This window comes from Plasmodium vivax, chromosome 5, assembly GCF_000002415.2.
Source record: "Plasmodium vivax chromosome 5, whole genome shotgun sequence".
NCBI lineage: Eukaryota > Apicomplexa > Aconoidasida > Haemosporida > Plasmodiidae > Plasmodium > Plasmodium vivax.
In genome coordinates, this window is record NC_009910.1 from 1,191,181 (window position 1) to 1,212,040 (window position 20,860).

At 49.1% G+C, this 20,860-nt stretch overlaps 3 protein-coding genes across 3 annotated transcripts; all 3 read left to right on the forward strand.

Annotated features, from left to right (window-relative positions):
- Nucleotides 1-5,207: 5,207 nt before the first annotated feature.
- Nucleotides 5,208-6,968, forward strand: PVX_090155 (tubulin alpha chain, putative; the record flags this gene model as incomplete). The annotated part of the gene is made up of 3 exons (XM_001615073.1): nt 5,208-5,269; nt 5,527-5,647; nt 5,799-6,968. The coding sequence occupies 3 exons, from the start codon at nt 5,208-5,210 to the stop codon at nt 6,966-6,968; spliced, it is 1,353 nt and encodes a 450-aa protein (XP_001615123.1).
- Nucleotides 6,969-9,264: 2,296 nt separating this feature from the next.
- PVX_090160 (40S ribosomal protein S19s, putative) lies at nt 9,265-10,936 on the forward strand. Its single transcript, XM_001615074.1, has 2 exons — nt 9,265-9,658; nt 9,995-10,936. The coding sequence occupies exons 1-2, from the start codon at nt 9,656-9,658 to the stop codon at nt 10,508-10,510; spliced, it is 519 nt and encodes a 172-aa protein (XP_001615124.1). The 5' UTR covers nt 9,265-9,655; the 3' UTR covers nt 10,511-10,936.
- A 939-nt stretch (nt 10,937-11,875) lies between these two features.
- On the forward strand, nt 11,876-20,513 carry PVX_090165 (u5 small nuclear ribonucleoprotein-specific protein, putative; the record flags this gene model as incomplete). Its single annotated transcript, XM_001615075.1, has 1 exon — nt 11,876-20,513. Exon 1 carries the CDS (start codon nt 12,486-12,488, stop codon nt 20,511-20,513), a length of 8,028 nt encoding a protein of 2,675 aa, XP_001615125.1. The 5' UTR covers nt 11,876-12,485.
- Between the last annotated feature and the right edge of the window lie 347 nt (nt 20,514-20,860).

Genomic DNA, 20,860 nt, shown 5'->3' on the forward strand with positions numbered 1-20,860 from the left:
GGGTTACATAGAGATACGTAGGGATACATAGAGATACGTAGGGATACATAGAGATACGTAGGAATACGTAGGAATACGTGGTGATACTTAGGAATACGTGGTGATACTTAGGAATACGCAGAGATATGCAATGATACGTGGTGATACGCACAAATAGTTACCTCCCACGTGCAGAAGCAACACAGCAGTGTTAATTCGCGGGGAACGCGCATATGGCTGTTGTTTGTGGGGCCTGCGAGAGGGGGGGCAAAGAAATGAGGCAGGGGGTGGCGAGCCAAAGAAGGAGATGCATGATGGGGGAACTGCAGGAGGGGGTAAGGTAACCAGTCAGATGTGTGATAAGTGGTCATTCCCGCCTTGTACCCAAATGGGGAGGGGCAGAGCTGTGTATTCTACGGATGGCTGAGAGTGGGGTGGGCCTACAGGCGATCTGTCCCTCCTGTGGAGAAGGCCGCTTTGCTGGGAGTTGAATTTTGGGTCCGACCAAAATGTACTTTAAAAATGGGGGCAAATCAACAGGTAGGAGTCTCCATCCGTTTGGCCCGCAGGTTGGCTCATGCGCGGTTATTCATCCCCTCAGGCGCTGTGCGGTTCAACTGTGTAGTTCTCCTGTGCAGTGGCATGGGGTTGAAAAATGGAAAGTGGAATTACCCCCTTTGGAGGAGCCTTCCCCTGTGTGGGAGTTCACCCGTTTGTAGAGACCCCCCTTTGTGATATTCCCTGGCCCAGTTGGATCCCACCAGATGGTACATCCCAAATGGGAGGTGGAAAAATGCATCGAGTGACAAAGCGGTTAAGGGGGGAAGGCGAACGGTGGTTTACTTCCCCTTTCGCGCGATGCGAAAGAAGGAGCTTACTATGTTACGTTCCTTTGGCGAAAGGGTAATCCGAAGGGGCAACCCGAAGGGGGAGGGGGGACACCTGCCAAGGTGAGCGTCGAGCATATATCTCATGCAGGTGTTCCCCCTCCATGCCAGTTGCCCCCACGTCCTTCGAACTTCTCAATTTGTGGAAGGCACAAAAAAGAGTATGTCTAAACGTACAACACGGGAATATATTTCTGGACATAAAAAGACGCGGAAAAAAAAAAAAAAAAAATTATTCCGATGAAATGGAAAAAACGTAAAAAAGGTATCCATAAGGAATAGCACGCATCAATGCGTTTTTCCAGTTTGGGGAAATCATTTTTATTTATACTCCTAAAAAGAAGTGGTTAGTGTGCACTTGCCCGTTAAAAAAAAAAAAAAAAAAAAAAAAAAAGTTCGTTGTGTTGGGAGGGCAACATGAGCACCACAACAGCCCCTTCAAAAAAAAAAAAAAAAAAAATGCGAAGCAGTTACCCACAGGTGGAACTGAACTAGGAATGAAAAAGAAAAAAAAAACACTCATAGGAATGTGCGGAGTGGTAGAAATTGCCTTACGTTTGCCAGTAAAGCGGCGTGTATCCGTCCATAGAGCTGTACAGGCATGTGCCGGATTGGCTTGCGATTGGTTAGTCGTCCACCACGCTTTACCTCAAATGTTTATCACCTTAAAATGGGAACGTCCACAAAATGGACGGGGGTAGGGAGGAGGCGAAACGGTAATGAACTGAAAAAATGAAAAATAAAAAACGTGGCAAAAGATGGCAACATAACACAACGGGGGAAACAGAATGGAGTAGAGCCAAGGATGGCAGGTGGAGGAAGACACCCAGATGAGATGTTTCCCTGGGGTAACACACGCAGGAAAATGTGTGCCCACCCCCAAGCCAAAGCTTCATAAAAAATGTCACATTTTTGTGTACAGGAAAAGGAAACCTTCTTTTAATCCTCCCCCCGTCTGTGTGCGTAGGTTGTGTATAATGGGACACGCCTCTCATGAGGATGAACACGCATGGTGAACCATACCCATCCCCCCCATTGGTGTTGATCTACTCAAAATAGTGAAAAGAGGTAGCGAAACATATGTAAAATGTAATAAGTGTGATGGGTTGCACAGCGGGGGCTCTTTGGTCACTCCGTTTTTGTGTGGAAGTGCCTACCGGAGGGGGAGATAAATGACCAGTAAGATTTGCCCTCACGGGGGGTGGAGAATTGAAAGAAGGCCCCAAATAGGGAAAGCATTTTATTCCATTCGAATTGCGCCCTTGTGATGTTGTCGCAGCTGGGAAGGGCGAATAAAATGGGTCTTTTAAAATGCCCATGTCAGAGCGAAGCGCAGCACAGTGGTGTGTTTTCCCGTGGGGGTGCCCTCATATGGGGTAAGAAGTCACACACAGTTGCATGTCAACCAAGTGCAACATTCCTATCGGAAAAGTACCCACTTAGAAAACCTTCATGGTTATTTTATTTTTTTTTTTTTTAACGAAAGTGTTGCATTTTAGCTAGCCAGCGGAAAGGCCCCTTTTCGATCAATTTTCGCGCAAATTTGAGTTAGCCTTTTCAAATTGTGGGCCTCTCAAATGGTAGCATTTTACAAAGTGCGGTTTTTCCCCTGATGGACACATTTCGTTGTGTAGTTTTACCAGAATGGGTAAAAGTTGTTCTTTTTTCTTTTCCCATTTTTACCTTGCTCGGTAAGGCAATTTTAGAGAATTACCTGAACGTTCATAAAAATGTTGGCTGTTTTGCGCAACTGAGGTGATGGACAAGAGGGGAACAATTTGAGATGGGGCAGCTGATAGAGTGACGTAGTCATTTGAAGGGGTGAATGAAACACTTCGTTTTGGAAGTAGCTGTTTTCACAATTGGGATGATTTTTCTCTTTCCTTTTGCTAACCATTCGTCCGTTTGTTCGTGCGAACGTTAAGGAAAAAAAGAAGGAAAAAAAGAAGGAAAAAAAGAAGGAAAAAAATGAGTAGAGCACGTCCAACAATACGCACAACACAATTTGCGCCATTTCGCAACGAACTCCAGTGTGGAAGCCATTTGAATAACTTGGCTAAAAGTGGGCGCACTCGAAATGGTACAAACAGGGGAGGGGAAGAGGAACTCCGTTGGACAGGTCAACCAATTTCCCGTTCAAAAGAAAGAAAAAAAAAAACGGTCAATAAGTTTGCACTCCTTAATGGGGCGCATACGTCAGATTTTCTTTTTTGCAAAAGCGACCACGTGGAGAAATGCGAAAAATGGTACTCACTGCCCGTGTTATGTTTGGAGGGGTGGGGGACCTTTCCTATAAAATTGTTAGCCAAGTGTGGAAGCGGACACGCTCTGAGGTTGATAAAATGTAGGGATCCCCCAAAAAAAAAAAAAAACAAATGGAACAAATTAGATAGCACATGGGAATACGTCCGCGTGGTGAGTTCCCATTTGGCTATTCCCACATCCAGCGAGAAAATAATTTCCCTCATTTAGGTCCCCCGAAATGGGGAGGCAAAGTTGGAGCGCGCGTTTGTTTTGTTATAACCTTACCATATGGCGCTTGCATATGTGACCTACCATTTTTGCGTTTTGCTTTTTTCCCTTTGTAACGTTCCGCCGTTCCGGGTGCACCGCGTCCCCACACGTATTTATGAGAATTCATTTTTTGGCATTTCCCCTACCCCTTTCCTTTCTCCTCATCGTGTTTTTTTTAAAAACAAGAAAATTGCCGAGGGGTGCACAAATGAGAAGAAAAAATTGCAAAAGGGAAAGCACCTCCCCCAGCGAGCTATCATAATTGGGAAAATATCATTATTAAGAAAAAAAAAAAAAAAAAAGCGGCTCCATTTCCACCCCTGGGAAAAGTGTGTCTTCATATATATCACCCTTAAGTGTGCAAAAAAAAAATCCCTTTTTGACGTTGCGCTTAGCTCTATAACCTTTGTCTCTAGGAACCTGGGTAGGCAAACAAATTAGCAGTATGGCGACACGGAAAGGCGATATAAAAAAAAAAAAAAAAAAAAAAAAGACGGTTACATGTGCACTTAGATGTGGGAGTACGTGCGCCTTTTTTTCTCCATCACGTTAGTTATCCATTTGGATGTCCCTCTTTTTGCGCACCTGCCTTTTTTTTTTTTTTTTTTTACCATCTCATTTGGCTAATCGTCCCTCCGCGTCGCGCGGGTGGCTTCATATATAAAAAATAAATAAATAAATAAATAAATTAATGTATAAATTAATGCATAAATTATATATATGTGCATACGTGTGTGCGTCCTTCGGGGAGCGGGACGCTTGGGAGGTCCCCTGTGGCTACCTGCCAAAGTGCACATCTGTCTTTGGCGATTTGATAGCGATGCCCAGCTGCGCCATTTCGACTAGGAGGAAATGAAGAGCTTCTAAAGTTCGCTGTGGGATCATTTTCTTCCCACGAGTGAATTTTTTTTTTTTTTTACAAACAGCCATCAAGGTGCATCATACGTTTGGCTTGTATAAATGTGCGCGTAAATCATATGTGTATTTTATTTTTTTTTTTTTTGTGATTTTTTTTTCTCTCCAAGGTTTTTTTTTTTTTTTTTCTTCTTCCTCTTGGCATTAAACATTTTGTCATTAGGTGTATTTCTTCACTTCATCACTTCTTCACTTCTTCACTTCTTCACTTCTTCACCTTTTCACTTCTTCACCTTTTCACTGCTTTGCTGCTTCACTTCTTCATTTCACGTTTAGAAGAAGAAACAAAACAAACTACTTGCATGCAATATAGAGAATCCCTTGGGCAATTAAATCCCCGCCGCAGAGAGTTCAGTCGCCTTTCGCCATTCCTCGCCTGCGCTGCTTTGTGATCCCCTCCACTGCTTGTGAAGAGGTACGGGGAGTTCGCAGTAGAGTTTGCAGCAGATATTTCGCCTTACATTTCGCCTTACATTTCGCCTTACATTTCGCCTTACAGTTCGCCTCACCTTTCGCGTGAGTGTGTTTGGGGGGCGGGCTTCAGGCGCGAGCACACACTCAGCAGGCAACCGGGCTGTTGGGCAGCTGGGCTGCTAGGCGACCTTACGCCGTGGACTTTCTCTCCAGTGTGTTTTCTGAGAGAGCCAGTTGCTGCGAGTTCGCTTCTACCCCTGGGCTCACTCGGCCCTGCAGCGCTGCAGGACTCACGTGGGGGTGTAGAAGCGGGCGTGCCCTACTGAGGGGTTCACCTTTTTGAGGGGGAGATAACCCAATGGGTGTCCTCCTACGGGGTGCTCCCCTCTGCTGCACGTACTTTGATAGATGCCTGCCCCTTTTTCCCCCCTCACACACACACCCATCATGCTACCCGTTTTGCTTCCCACCCCCCGATGCAGTTAACGCATTCCAAAAATGAGAGAAGTTATTAGCATTCACGTTGGTCAGGCTGGTATTCAAATTGGAAACGCTTGTTGGTAATGGGATGAGAGGAAAGAGAAAAAATAAAAAAATAAAAATTCTAACCGTGCTGGTTACCGCATGCGTGCCGATGAACGGTTGCCTGATCGAGCGGGGCTTAGTTCCCAACTTTGCGTCGCAGCGCGGGTGGACTAGCGACGCGCGCGTCTACTCCTGTACACGCGCTTCAGAGCATCCTTACGCGCGCTTACACACGCTCCTACACACATACATACACACCTATAAACGCTTCCCCCACGCGGCTTCACTTCAGGGAGCTGTTCTGCTTGGAGCATGGAATTCAGCCGGATGGCCAGATGCCCAGCGACCAGGTCGTGGCCGGGGGAGACGACGCCTTCAACACCTTCTTCTCGGAGACGGGCGCGGGCAAGCACGTAAGCGGGGGAGCAGTTGCGGGGGCGCGGCGTCGCGTTTTGCCCCACTTTTTGCCGCGTGTTTGACGCGTGTTTGACGCGTGTTTGACGCGTGTTTGCCTCTTTACCGCTTCACCGCTTTACCGCTTACCGCCTGACCCCTTTTTGCCAGGTGCCTCGCTGCGTGTTCGTGGACTTGGAACCCACGGTGGTGGACGAAGTGCGAACGGGGACCTACCGCCAGCTGTTTCACCCAGAGCAGCTAATCTCCGGCAAGGAAGACGCAGCAAACAACTTCGCCAGGGGGCACTACACAATTGGGAAGGAAATCGTAGACGTCTGTTTAGATCGAGTGAGAAAGTTGGCGGACAATTGCACAGGGCTTCAAGGCTTTCTCATGTTCAATGCCGTGGGTGGAGGAACAGGAAGTGGTCTGGGATGTCTTTTGTTAGAAAGGCTAGCCATAGATTACGGGAAGAAATCGAAGTTGAATTTTTGCTCCTGGCCTTCCCCTCAAGTCTCCACAGCTGTGGTGGAACCATATAACTCGGTTCTGTCTACCCACTCTCTTCTAGAACACACAGATGTAGCGATTATGTTAGATAATGAAGCTATCTACGACATATGTAAAAAGAATTTAGATATTGAAAGGCCGACCTATACAAACCTAAACAGATTAATAGCTCAGGTCATTTCCTCGTTGACGGCTTCTCTCCGTTTTGATGGTGCCTTAAATGTAGACGTTACTGAATTTCAAACGAACTTAGTGCCCTACCCACGTATCCATTTCATGCTGTCGTCTTACGCCCCCATCATTAGCGCTGAGAAGGCATATCACGAGCAGCTGTCCGTTTCGGAAATTACAAACTCTGCATTTGAGCCTGCTTCTATGATGGCCAAGTGTGACCCTCGTCATGGCAAATACATGGCTTGCTGCCTAATGTACAGGGGTGATGTCGTGCCGAAGGATGTCAATGCTGCTGTTGCGACTATTAAGACTAAGAGGTCCATTCAGTTTGTTGACTGGTGCCCAACTGGATTCAAATGTGGTATTAACTACCAACCACCGACGGTTGTCCCTGGGGGAGATTTGGCCAAAGTGATGAGAGCCGTCTGCATGATAAGTAACTCCACTGCAATTGCTGAAGTGTTTTCTCGAATGGACCAGAAATTTGACCTCATGTATGCTAAGAGGGCGTTCGTACACTGGTACGTTGGAGAAGGTATGGAGGAGGGGGAGTTCAGTGAAGCCAGGGAGGACTTGGCCGCTTTGGAAAAGGACTACGAAGAGGTCGGCATCGAGACCAACGAGGGAGAAGGCGAAGACGAGGGCTACGAATGAGCTGCGCGTCGGAAGTGTGTAGAAGTATTCACACTGGGGCGCTCAAAGGAAAAAAAAAAAAAACAAAAAAAAAAACAAAAAAAAGAACCGTGCGCTCCGCAGAGTGCTCCCTGCTTGCTGATTTGCGCGCCTTTACATGGAGGTGTGGCAGCAGGGGGGTGAATCGGTGTACCGGCGAAGCGGCACAACAGCGTTAGCGACACAGCGTTGTACCTGCGGAGAGGTGTTTTCCTTTTTTTTTTAACGCGCTTGACTGAGCGGAGAAGTGCGCCCCACACGTGACCGCCCGCACTACGTGGATATTCACATTTCGATGCACAGCCGTGTGCGTGATTTCCCCTGGCGCCGCCGACCAGCGGACGGCAGGATTAAAGCCAAATGCCAGCTGACATATACCGTGCAGTTATATCCCCCCTGCGCGCACCCAATGAATACACCCTTTTAGCGCAAACACTGTGGCGAACTCGAATGACCATTTCACACTTTTACATTTTTTACAAAAAGGCGCCCTGAACGGAGAGCAGTGCTGTAAGTATTGCAAAAGTTACTGGTGTGCATGCGTCATTCGGGGTGGGAAACAAATGGGAAGATCTCACCCGTTTGACGCTTCGCAAAATGTGGATGGCGTGGTTGATGTGTTTCTCCACCCCAGGAAAGCAGCTCCATATGGTCCACCTGTTCCCGTGATTGGTCAAAAATTGCTTTAATTATGTTACGGAGGTTCATTTTTACATTGCCGTTCATGCAAATGAGGAACGCCATTTGGCTATGATTACATTTTTTTTCCATCCCTCTGGCCCGCTCGGCGAGCTCTTTTCTAGCGTGTAAACCGGCGTTCCTCTCCCCCAAGTGCGGAGTCCATTTTTTGTAACATTCACCGGTCGTGTGACCAATTTGGGGAGCGGCCCCCGTGGAGGAATGGTAAATACGCAAAGATTGGTCATTTTTTTTTCCCTTTTTTATGCTGACCTGTTCAGGTAAAAATGTATCTTTTTTTTTTGGCAGTTTTTTTCGAGGGAAACAAAAAAAGGGAACGGGGGGGATTCCCACAGAACGCGCCGCATAACCTATTGTTGTATGTCAAAATGGGGAAACATATACAGTGCCGCTTTTATGGGTGACTGCCATGAAAAGATGAAAAAAAAAATTGTTTCCCTTAATTATCTACACAAGTGGGCATATGCCATGTTGACGAAATTTGTATAAAAAAAAATTATAGCCCTTTTTCTGGCGCATGCATGGAGAGGGAGAAATGCATATTCCCGACTGTAAAAGGAAAAAGAGCGAACAAGTGGAAAAAAAACGAGGGGTACCACTCCATTTTCCTTTCAGGATGGTATAATCTCCTTTGTGCGAAAAAAAATGCCGTAAAGAAAAATGTGCTGAGCATGCGGCGTATAGGGGCAACGCTCCCCCCTCTGGCGTCATACCCGCGTTGTGGAGTTGTGAGGGGTTTTCAAAAATAAAATTCCCACCGGGGGGCGGTACACTCTCTTCCTATGCGGGAGAGGTCCGCGTACGTTAGGCTTTTATATAGGCCACTCCTCTATGCGGTGAAGAAGCCAAACGTGAGATAAACACGTATGAGGGGGGAAGATAAACTGTTTGATGACTACCTACTCGCAAACCATAAGAAGGGGGGAAAAAGGTCCCTTCGCGCAGGTGAGGTAAACGATATGCCGTATCCGCGCTTGCAACGAAAAGTGCACCATAAGGGTGCGCCAGCCACGGGCAAAAATTGGAAGAGAAAGAAGCAGAAAAAGAAGTAGGGGGAGGGCAATTATCACCACCTAATAAAACGCCCCCTCGCTTCACCGCATTGCTAAGCAGTGTTTTACGCGTGATGAGGAGCATACTGTGGTTGGCCTTTCCCCCCGTCGTGGCAACCACACTGCGTAACTGTGACTGCCGTTGGGGTTAGCGGTAGCGGTGCGGTCGTGTTATATCCCTCAACAAAAAAAAACATGGCGGCGGCTAACGCACTGGGGATGAACTCTCCGCGTGAGAAAAAAGGGAAGGAAAAAAAAATGACCACCGCACAGTGGGCGGGATATATATATATTATATGTATTCCTCGAGGGGCACTTCCTCCAAACGGCATATGCGCAAGGTACAAACGTATGCGGCGATTGAATATGCTTTATTTTGCCAGCGGGCACAACTGCGTTCCCTCCCCGAGGAGCCTTCGAACAGTAGTAAAAAAAAAAAAAAAAATTGCACGAGGTATGCGAAAATAGCACAATATATAATCTGCTCTGCTCTGCTGCGCTTTTTTTTTTTTTTTTTTTTTTTTTTTATGAAAAGTGTTTACAAAGATCTACAAAGATAAACTGCCATCCTCCGCGTGAAGTAAATTTTACATTTCGCGAGAACGGAAAAAGGAAGCTCACTCGCTCGCTCACTCGCTCACTCACTCACTAACTTTACTGCTGCTTCGCAAGCCATTCGTTAGTGTTCGTTCCCCCCCCCCCCCCCGCAGCTGCTAAAAGGGGCATATAATATCACATACGTGTATGTAAACGTATGCATACGCATGTTTACGCATGTATATGCTCGCAAAGCTGCACGTTTAGAGGAAGGAGGAACAATCTGCCAACCGGTGGAAGATACCCCAGCGACTGTTTTAACGTCCCCAACGGAGTGACGTACAAAAATTTGTCATCTTTTTTGCATTCGATTGAGGAAAAATGGTAAAGTGAAAAATGAAATAATTGAACAACTCCCATTTGGATTAGCCCCTTCTGTGTTCTCCATGCGGGAGTTAGGAGCGGCATTCTGGGCGAGCGCGCCAACGCGACGTTTGAGTGTACCGTGCAGTTGCGCGAATCCGTTACGTAGCGCAGAAGGGGGAGCGACCGAAGCGCTCAAAGAGGCAAAAAAGGGAGTTGCCGTGGCGAGTGAAACGATGGGAAGTTGGAAGCCCCTCGTGAGAAGGAGGCACCTGTCGGCGCGCCGCGTTTACGCACCGTGTGACTCCTATCCATGTGGCTTTTTCTCCCCCCCTCCCCATTTTTGCTTCCCTACAGGCGGAAGAATTCACAGAAGATATAGGAGTGGTAAACAAGAGGCTACTCGAGCCAGTGCCCTTTGTAAGAACGAATAACTGCATCAAGGACGTAGACTCCGAGCTGTTTATTAAGGCATATGCAAGTTACTTAAAACTGCACAACAAAATAACCTTCCCAAAATGGTGTAACTTCGTTAAAACAGGAAAGGGAAGAAAGTTGGCTCCCCTAAATGAGGACTGGTATTTTGTGAAAGCGTCGAGCATCTTGAGGAAATTGTACCTTAGCCCAGACATTGGCGTTGGCTTCCTCAGAAGGCACTACAGCTACAAGCAGAGAAGAGGTGTTGCCCCCAACCACACCAGTTTGGCTAGCGGAAAGATCTTAAGGTCAATTTTGCAGCAGCTAGAAAACCTCGGCTATGTAGAGCAGAACCCAAAGAAAAAGGGAAGGAGACTCACGACCAAGGGGGAAAATGCCATCAACAACTTTGCCAGGTACATCAACAAGAAGGTCTACAAGCTGGATAAGGAGTGATTGGGGGGAGGGGCAAATGAGGAAGAGGGACCACGCGAATCATCTCGTGGAACTTGCATCACGTGGAACTTGCATCACGTGTGCAGACTCGCCGAATGTGAGAACCCCCCGCGCTGCTGCATCGGTGTGGGAGGAGGCCTTGCCCCTGGATAGGCGCAATTATCAGCGAGATGCACCATACTGTTTTCTTTCCTTCTTACATTTCTTATATTTCTTTTTTCTTTTTTTTTTTTTTTCCCCCTTGTGAATTTACACGTATGTGCGTTATTCCCCCTTTTTAACACTTCAATGTTGTGGTACCCCACCCTGCTTAAGCAACTTCACGTCGACTGCGAAAAGGGCACGGCAACATGCGGGGAGAGAACCCCAGCTGTGTGACCCTGATAGTGACAGCTGCAGCTTTAATTTTTATGCCTTAAGTTTTTTAAAAATTGAGCGAAGCGCGCTGGGTGCGCGGCACAAATGGGAAAATTGCCTGAACGGTCAGGCGAAAAAAAAAAAAAAAAAAAAAAGAAAAAAGAGAGGGAGGAAGGATGGAATGAAGGATGGAATGAAGGATGGAATGAAGGATGGAATGAAGGATGGAATGAAGGATGGAATGAAGGATGGAATGAAGGATGGAAGAAAAATGCTTTCTCCTTCCCCCCAAAGTTCGCTTCACACCTTGCTGACAGAAAAACCGCTTGTGTGAAACACGACGGGGGGTTGGCGTCCCTATGCAGGGCTAACATCTCCTCATGGAGTTAAACTGTTCCCAGCAGGGTGAAAGGAGACGCACAAATACTTACTTCACTTCCTTTGGGAGGAAGAGTCCCACTGGGTGGCCTCCACACAGCGTCGTTTCCTTCGCGCTTTGACCTGCCTTTTTGTAGTTTTCTCTTCTTAAAGGCGTGCACATGTGGTTGGTGAAGCGCGTCGTGGTCCAATGTGGCCACGATTTGCAACGAGCCGTTGTCCTATGCCTCTCCCCATTGAATAACTGGAGAGGTGGCTCCCTTCCACGTCAGCGAAATTTCGCCTCCCTCTGGGCTGTTCAATTTGTTCCTACTGACCCATGTTGGCATGTGTTTCCGTTTGGCGGGTACATCCGCGATGGGCGAAGGGGAGGCAATTTTGGAAAAAAAAAAAAAAAAAAAAAACACATATATATATATATATATATACGACGTGCACGTAGCCACACCGCTTTTGTGAGCGAAACGGGGAGGAGATAACTCGACGAAGGCGCTGACCCACGCGAGGTTCGCACCACTGTATGCAACGTTTCGCGGGAAGGGGCAATTCGCGGGACGAGGCAGTTGGCGTGCCCGAAGGACTCACTCCACCCCAGTGCATTTCCAAGAGGTAATTTTTTTTTTTTTAAGCGCGCATAATACGTAGGGTAACATGCCGCAGATTTCGTGATGCAGAGGAGCCCCGTTTGGGAATAAACTTTCACCTTTGACAGTTCCCCCGCGTTTCGCCAAATCGATATGAACTCCTCCCCCGGAAGGAGTAAACGCAAAAAGGGAATGGCAACAGTGACAGCCGCCGCAGCAGCAGCGCATGCGTGAGAGAGTACACAACGGTGAAGCACGAGCAGTTGTTACGTGCCTGCTGAGCAAACATTTTCCGTTCAGCTGGCGCGGCCTATTTGAAGGTACCTCTTTGCTTATTCGCGCGTGGGGATGGAAAGGGGAGCATCGCCCGCGGTGACTACTTGTTCGAGGGGCATTTTAGGGCAGCTCCATTTGGAGCGTCACCTGAGGCCATCGCTATTGAGGGTATCGCTATCTGAGGGCACTACTTCCTCCCTTTTTGCGGAGGAAAGGCACATACAATAGCACACGCTTGCTTACCGCATTGCTCAGGGGGTGCAACTTTGCGCTGCCTTGCGCTGCCCAGTGACGCCGCGGTTGAGAAGTTTAATCGGCTGCCAGTCAGCGCTTCTTACGGAGGGACCACCCCGTTGTAGCACCCCCCCCCCGAATGCACCATGGCGGAGGAATATGAGAAGTACAAGCGGTTCGAGTACCGCATGAACTCTAACCTGGTCCTCCAGAGGGAGGGCCCCATCCCGAATTTTAATGAGCCGACGGGGGAGAGCGAAAGTCTGGTGGGGAAGCTGAAGCATAAGATGGGAGACAAGGTAGAATACACGAAGCCGACTAGCCAAAGCAGCAGAAGGGAAGAAGCATTTAGGAGAAGCAACAAGAGAAAGGATCTTATCTTCGATGAGAAGAGGAAGAGAGTGAGACGAGGAAGCAGTGGGGGAATCAAAGAGAGGAGCGTTTTAAATATTAACCTTCAGGATATATTTATGTACAAGCCGAGCACGAAATACACGGAAAAAATGTTTGCAAATGTGATGGGGTTGGTTCGAAGCATCATTGGAGACCACACGGGGGATATTATTAACAGTGCATGTAATGAGATCCTTTTCATTTTAAAAAACGAAAAGATAAGCAGTGAGGAGAAAAAAAAAAAAGTGGAAGAGGCGCTGGAGGTGAGCTCCATGAGTGATGAGCAGTTTCTCCAGATGAACAACTTCGCCAGGGAAATTTATGATTTCAACCGGAAGGAAGTTTTGGAGGAGGTGGACGAGGAGGAGGGGGTCGCCGTGGTCTTTGAGGAGGACGACGAGTATTTGGATTACCGGAGCAGCACGAGGGGGCGGGACAGTGTGAAGAGCCAGGAGGGCATGGCCAGCACGAACGAGTTGAGCGATGAGTACGGGGGTGGGGAGGTAGAAGAAGAGGATGAAGAAGAAGAGGAGGAGGAGGAAGAGGAGGAAGACGAGGAGGATGAGGATGACGAGGAAGAGGAAGAGGAGGAAGACGAGGCGGATGAGGAAGAGGAAGAGGAAGACGCGGGGGAAGACCCCTCTGGCGAAAAATCAGTGGAGAAAAAGAAACCCCAATTGGGGAAGAAGAATCGCCCCGGAAGGCAGTCCACCTCGGGGAAGGGAACCAGCGGGAGGAAGAGCGCCAAAGGAGGCATGGTCATCACCCCGGGGGGTTTCCCTGTGAAGAAAAAACAGGAGAAGCAAGAAAAACACCTGAGCCTTAAAGGCATTAAAAAAGACTCAGATGAGAAGAGAAAAAACGAGGAGGACTACGAGTTGGAGACCAATTCGATTGACGCTCACTGGCTGCAGAGGGAGCTAAATAAAGTGTTCACAGACCCGTCCCTCTGTCTAGAGAAGGAGAAGGAAGTGCTGGATGTCCTAGGGATCTATGACATGCAAGAATGCGAAAATAGGTTGGTTCATATTTTAAAATACGAGCATTTTTACATGGCAAAGTTGCTCATTAAGAATAGGTGGAAGGTTTATTACTGCACGATGCTTGGGCAAGCCCAGACGGAGAAGGAGAAGAAGAAGATCATGGAGGAGATGAGGAAGAGCGAGGAGGGGGAGGAGATTTTGGAGGAGCTGTCCAACTTCAAGGCTGTGAAGAGGAACCGGCAGAGCGAGTTCGCCAAGACCATGCGGAGGGAGGCGGACAAGCTGTTCGGCAAGCGGAGTTACGCGCGCGGCGCGCCGGGGGAAGCAGCGGAGGAGGAGCAGCAGGCGCGCGAGGGGGGCGGGTTCATCCACGAGGGGGAAGAGGGGGAGGAGGGGGAAGAGGCGGACGAGGAGGAAGAAGCAGAAGAGGGGGAGGAAGCAGACGAAGTGGACGCGGACGCGAACCCCCCTGCGAAGAACGCCAAGTCCGCCGCAAACAAGCAGCTACGCGTGAAGCACCCCCAGGGGGACCGCCCGGACGGCCGCGAAGAAGACGAGGAAGCGGCTGAGCAGTTTAGGGCCAAGTACATTGACCTAGAGAAGTTAGAAATGAAACAGAAGGGAGCAGATCTATTCAACGGAGAGGTTGTGTTGCCAGTGGACAGCACCCGCGTGGAGAAAAAGGATTACGATGAGATTGTCATCTCGAGTGCTAGTGGTAGAGGTAGCGGTGCGAAGGGGTCCCTCGATAGTGAAAAGGCAAAGGGGAAGGAGAATTATTTTACCAATCCGGAGGAGATTCCCCTCGTGAGTGTGTCCGAGCTCCCCGAGTGGGCACAAGAAGTTTTTACCTGCGTAGGGATTAGCAAACTGAACGCCATACAGTCTAAGGTGCACCAGGTAGCCCTCAACAGGTACGAGGAGAATATGCTCATTTGCGCTCCAACAGGGTCAGGTAAAACGAACATTGCCTTGCTATGCATTCTGAATGTGATTGGGAGCTACCGGTTGCGGAGTGGGGGCATCGACCGGAAGAGCTTCAAGGTTATATACATTTCCCCCATGAAGGCGCTGGTGAATGAGCAGGTGCAGTCCTTCTCCCTGAGACTGAAGTGCTTAAACATAAAGGTGAGCGAGTTGACAGGGGATGTCAACCTGAGCAGCAGGGAGATTGAGGAGAGCCAGGTGATCGTGATGACCCCAGAGAAATTCGAGGTGATCAGCAGGAAATGGGATGAGAAGATCCTGCTGCAGAAGATCAGGCTCATCATCTTCGACGAGATTCACCTGCTGAACGAGGTGCGCGGGAACGTCCTGGAGAGCATCATCAGCCGGGTCAACCGGTACGTGGACAACGCGCTGGTGTACGACGGGGGGGGGCTAGCGGTAGGGTCGGCGGTAGGGTCGGCGGTAGGGTCGGCGGTAGGATCAGCGGTAGGATCAGCGGTAGGATCAGCGGTAGGATCAGCGGTAGAGGCAAAGGGTGCATCATCTGAAGCGCCGCCTGAAGCGCTGCACGCTCCTGCTCAGGACAAACTAACCGTGCGGAGGAAGAAGATCCGGCTGGTGGGCCTGTCCGCCACGCTGCCGAACTACGAAGACGTGGGGCTGTTCCTGCGCGCGGACCTGCGCACGGGCGTGTTCTACTTTGACCGCTCCTTCAGGCCAGTGCAGCTGGAGCAGCACTACATCGGCATCAAGGAGAAAAAGGGAATAAAGAAGTACGCCCTTATGAACCAGCTGACCTACGAGAAGGTCCTAGAGGAGGCCGGCAAAAATCAAATCCTAATCTTCGTGCACAGCAGGAAGGAGACCTACCGAACGGCGAAGATGCTGATGGAGAAGTTTCTTAAGAGCGACAATTTGGGTAAGTTCCTAATGGGGAAAAAGATATCAAGTGAGATTTTACTCTCCGAAAAGGAAGCTATAGTGAATGAGGAGCTGAAGGAGATCCTCTCCTTTGGCTTTGGCATTCACCACGCGGGGATGAAGAGGACGGACCGGAAGTTGGTAGAGGATTTATTTTCCGATAGGCACTTACAAGTGTTGGTCTCAACGAGTACCCTCGCGTGGGGAATTAATCTCCCCGCACATACAGTCATCATTAAGGGGACGAGTGTGTATAACATCAGCGTGGGGGATTTCGATGAGCTATCCCCCATGGATGTGCTTCAAATGGTGGGAAGGTCAGGAAGACCTCAGTACGATAGGAGCGGAAAGGCAATCATCATAACGGACCACAAGAATTTGCAGCTGTATTTGTCCCTAAATAATGAGCAGCTGTCCATTGAGTCCACCCTCATGAGGAACATTGTGAATGTGCTAAACGCGGAGATCGTTCTGAGGAATGTGCAGAATTTCCAGGAGGCCGTGAACTGGTTCCGCTACACGTATCTGTACATCCGCATGGTGAAGAACCCCCGGCTGTACGGGGTCCTGGGGCGGAACGACCAGCAGATGGACTCCCTTTCTTCGGAAAGCGGTGAACGCGGTGAACGCGGTAAGGATGGCACCATTTCGCCTGACCTGTTCATGCAAAAATTGAACAGAAAAATTTACAACATCGTCTATTCCGCCTTTGTAACGCTGGAGAAGTACGAGTTGGTGAAATACAACCGGAAGCTGAACACCGTGAGCAGCACCTACGTGGGGAAGATCAGCAGCTACTACTACGTGGACTACCGCTCGATAGATATGTATAATAAGAAGCTAAATAGGCACACAAACGAAACGGAATTATTAAAACTGTTTGGCATGAGTGACGAATTTAAGAACATCTTCGTGAGGGAGGAGGAGAAGGTGGAGTTGTCCCTCATCATGGAAAAGCTACCCATCCCTTTGAAAGAGTCCATAAACATCCCATACACGAAGATAAACATCCTTCTGCAGTTGTACCTTTCAAATGTGACTCTAAGTGGGTATGTCATTAACGCGGATATGATTTATATACAGCAGAACGCCTTGAGGCTTTTTCGCGCCTTTTTCGAAATTTCCCTGAAGAAGAACTCCTACCACTTAACTGCTCTAACGCTGAAGTTTTGCAAAATGGTTGAGAGGAAGATGTGGGCCACCATGTCTCCTTTGAGACAGTTTGGCTTGCTGAGCAATGAGCTCATCAAAATTGTGGAGAAGAAGAACATCACCTTTAGGAATTACCTCAACATGAGTCTGAATGAGTATGTAACCATTTTTAAGAACAAAAAAATTGCAAAAAATGTATACAAATTGGTGCACCACTTTCCGAAGATTGAGCTGAGTGCGTACATCCAGCCGATCAACCATAGGATGTTGAAGGTCGAGTTGAATGTTACCCCAGATTTCATTTACAACCCAAAGTACCACGGGAGTTTTATGCACTTTTGGCTCTTCGTTTTTGACATTTCCAGTGAGAGCATGTTGCACTATGACCTGTTTAGTTTGAGGAGGGGGGGGGTGGGCAGCTCAGCCAGTATGGAAGCGGTTAATGCGTCTGGTCAGCTCCTCCAAGAGGACGGGGGCCACTCTGCGGATGCGCTGGATGATCACCTGCTCACCTTCTTCGTGCCGATCAACGAAAACCCCTTTTACATCGTTAAGGTGGTGTCCGACAAATGGTTAGAATGCGAGAGTACCATCAATTTGTACCTGAAGGATATCATCCTACCTTCGAAGGTTTCCTTTTCTACGCCGCTGCTAGATTTGCAGGCCCTCCCGGTGAACGCCCTCAAGTTTGAGGAGGCGAAGCAGTTCTTCCTCAGCCGAAATATGGCTCATTTTAACCCAGTCCACACGCAGGTCTTCCCCTCATTATACGAAACTGGTGACAACGTCATCGTTTGTAGCTCCCCTGGGAGGTACTACCTCACCCCGGCCGAGTTCGCCATTTTGAGGATGGTCAGATGCGTAAAGGAGCTGCACCACTTCATTAGGAGGTACCTCAAGAGGGAGGAAGATCTTCACAAAATTGTACGCGATAGGAATATCGCCTCTGTTGCGTATAACAACCCGGTGGATTTTATAAAAACTGTGTATGTAGCTCCGTTAGAGGAAATCGTTTTGAAAACGTTCGAGAATTGGACCCACTTTGCCAGCTACTTCGGATTGAAGATGGCCATCCTGACGGGCGACGTCCAGGTCGACACTAAACTTTTGCAGAAAAACAACATCATTCTGTGTACCCCAGATAGGTTTAATAGTTTGGCCAAAAAGTGGAGGAGGAAGAAAATCTTCCAGTCGATTAATTTATACCTTTTTGATCACATGGAGTTGCTGGACAGCGCCCAGGGGGCCATCATGGAGGTCGTCATCAGTCGCGTCAGGTACATAGCCACGCAGCTGCAGCTGGGCAGGGCCCAGCGGGGGCGCAGGGGCAGCGCGGCTTCGTCGGAGGCCAAGTCGAGGCTGCCCCCCTTTGTTGAGCTCAACTTAGGGGAGCGCCCGGTTGGCGGCAACCCGCAGGGGGGGGCGGCGGCAGATGGGGGGCGAGATGCCGCTTCCGTTGCGGCGCGAGATGCCGCCCCCGACCCAACACGCCACCTCAACCTGATGCAAAACCTCAGCATGGAGGACATCCAGGACAACGTGGGGGTGAACCGAATCGTGTGCCTGTCCAGCTGCTCCATCAGCAACTGCAGAGACGTGGGGGAGTGGATCGGGTGCAAGAAGAGCGATTACTACAACTTCCTCTCCAGCGTGAGGAGCATCCCCATCGAAATTTACCTGCACGCGGTCAGCATCATGAACAAGCAGAACAGGTACCTCTCCATGCAGAGGCAGGTGTACCAAACGGTGCGGAAGTTGAAGAGGAAAAACGCCATCATCTTCGTGACGGAGGATAGGATGTGCAAAACGTTGGCACTTGACCTGATCCTTTCCGCGTGTAACGATGGGTACTCATTTGTCTCTAACCTGGGGGGGCCCAGCGGAACGGACACTTTGCAGGAGCACCTGCAGGATCGGATGCTCGTGGAGCTGCTCAAGCAGGGAGTGGGCTTCCTACACACCAACATGGGGGAGGTGGAGAGGAAGCTAGTGGAGGGCCTCTTCGACAAGAAGGCCATACAGCTACTCATCGTGGCGCACGACTATGTATACCGGCTGAATGTGTATGGCAATGTGGTCATCCTGCTGGACACCATCATCACGCACTTTGATGGGAAGGAGGAGGACTACTCCATTCAAAGTGTCCTGCAGATGCTCAGCTATGCAGGTCGCCAGGGGGAAGACTCCAAATCCTTCGTCTACATCTACACGTACATCACGAAAAAGGATTATTATAAAAATTTTATTTACGAGCCGCTGACTGTAGAGTCTAATGTGGAGGATTATTTGCCAAATTTTTTGAACAACGAAATTGTGATGAGTACCATTGAGAGCTACCAGGATGCGATCGACTGGCTCACGTGGACCTTCTTCTACAGGAGAGTTAAGAAGAACCCGAATTACTACGGGCTGAAGGGGGTGTCCAATGAGCATATTTCTGACTACCTCTCCGAGCTGATCGAGAGCAACATGGAGCTGCTCTCCTTCGCGAACTGCGTGGCGATCGAGGCGGGTGAGCAGTCCAGGCAGGAGAGAAAGGCGCGCAGTGGGGACACGCACTCCACGCACAGGGGGGACGGTCCCGCAGGAGGAGAACCCCCCATCAGCGGCTCCGCCTCCATCAAGCCGTGCAACCTCGGCATCATCGCGTCCTACTACAACCTGGATTACCACGTGGTGCACTTCTTCAACCAGTACGTCTTATCCCTCAAGGGGCTGAAAAAGAATAGGGTGCTCGAGATCGTCTGCCTCGCCAGCGTCATCCCCCAGGTGGTAAAAATCAGCAGCCATGATGTGCTCCTCTGCGTGAAGATTGCCCAGACGTGCAACATGAAGGTCACCTCTGAGTTTTTGAAGCTCTCCATAAGTAGCGAATCAGTTACGGGAAAAAATGGCCTTCTCCCAGGAGATGACCCAGATGAACAATCAAATCGCCTGAACAAGTCAGGTGAAAATGACAAAAAAGAGCAGTACATAAATTTGGTAAATTTTATTTCCAACCCGATGTATTTTACGCCCCACTTGAAAGCGTTGGTCATACTCCTGGCACACATCAATCGGTATAGCATTCCAGTGAACTACGTCGAAGAAACGAAAAGGGTCCTCCAAAAAACGTATCTCCTAATCAATGCGCTTATCGACGTGATTAGCAGTAATAACATTTTAAATTTCTGCCTCTTCGTCATGGAGATTTCGCAAATGCTAACGCAGAGTATGAGCAGTACAGATGAGTCCAACCTGCTGCAGTTGCCCCACTTCGATGAGAGTTTAATTAAAAAGGCGAAGGAGTTGGACCTGGCAGATGTATACGATTTGATTAATGCGGAGGATGACCAGAGGGAGGAGCTCCTCAGCCGGTTGACTGAAAAGGAAAAAAGCGAAATTGCCAACGTGTGTAACATCTTCCCAGTTATTGAGGTGCACTACGAGGTAGACCTGGAGAGGAGCTACAAAGTGAATGAAATAGCTACCCTCAATTTGACCATAGAGCGAGACTTGGTGCAAGACCACCCCGACGCGACTGCCAACTGCTTTGCCCATTCGTTGTATCTCCCCTTTGAGAAGGAGGAGCTGTGGTGGGTCGTCATTGGCATTAAGCGGATGAACCTGCTGCTCTCCATAAAGAAGTTGCCCCTCCTCAAGGCCGTGAACCACGTGAAGGTGAGCTTCGAGCTGCCCGACCAGCCCGGCCGCTACGACGTCGTCCTCTACGTTATCAACGACTGCTACGTGGGCTGCGACCAGGAGTACGAGTTCGCGATGGAGGTCGCCCCGTGATGGGAGCGGCAGGAGCGGCGGTTTAGCGGTTGAGCGGCAAACGTGGCAGTCGAGCAGTCACGGGAGTGTTTACCCCCTTTTTTTTTAACTCGCGCAGAGCGTGCGGTGCGTTTCCCCGGCGAATTCGAGAGCTTCCAAAAACGGGGGTGCATCACTCGTACGTTGCTGCTTAATTAGCAGTGTGAAGGAGGGCACTTGGATGCCCCCTTGCTGCATGTAGAAGGACCCATTTGGGGATTATTTTTTTTTTTTTTTTTTTTTTTAAACATGCCAACCTGGTTGGTGGCTTCCTCCGTGGAGCACAGTCCAACTGTGCAGGGAGCACCGCGTCCCTTTTGTGGTTCTTT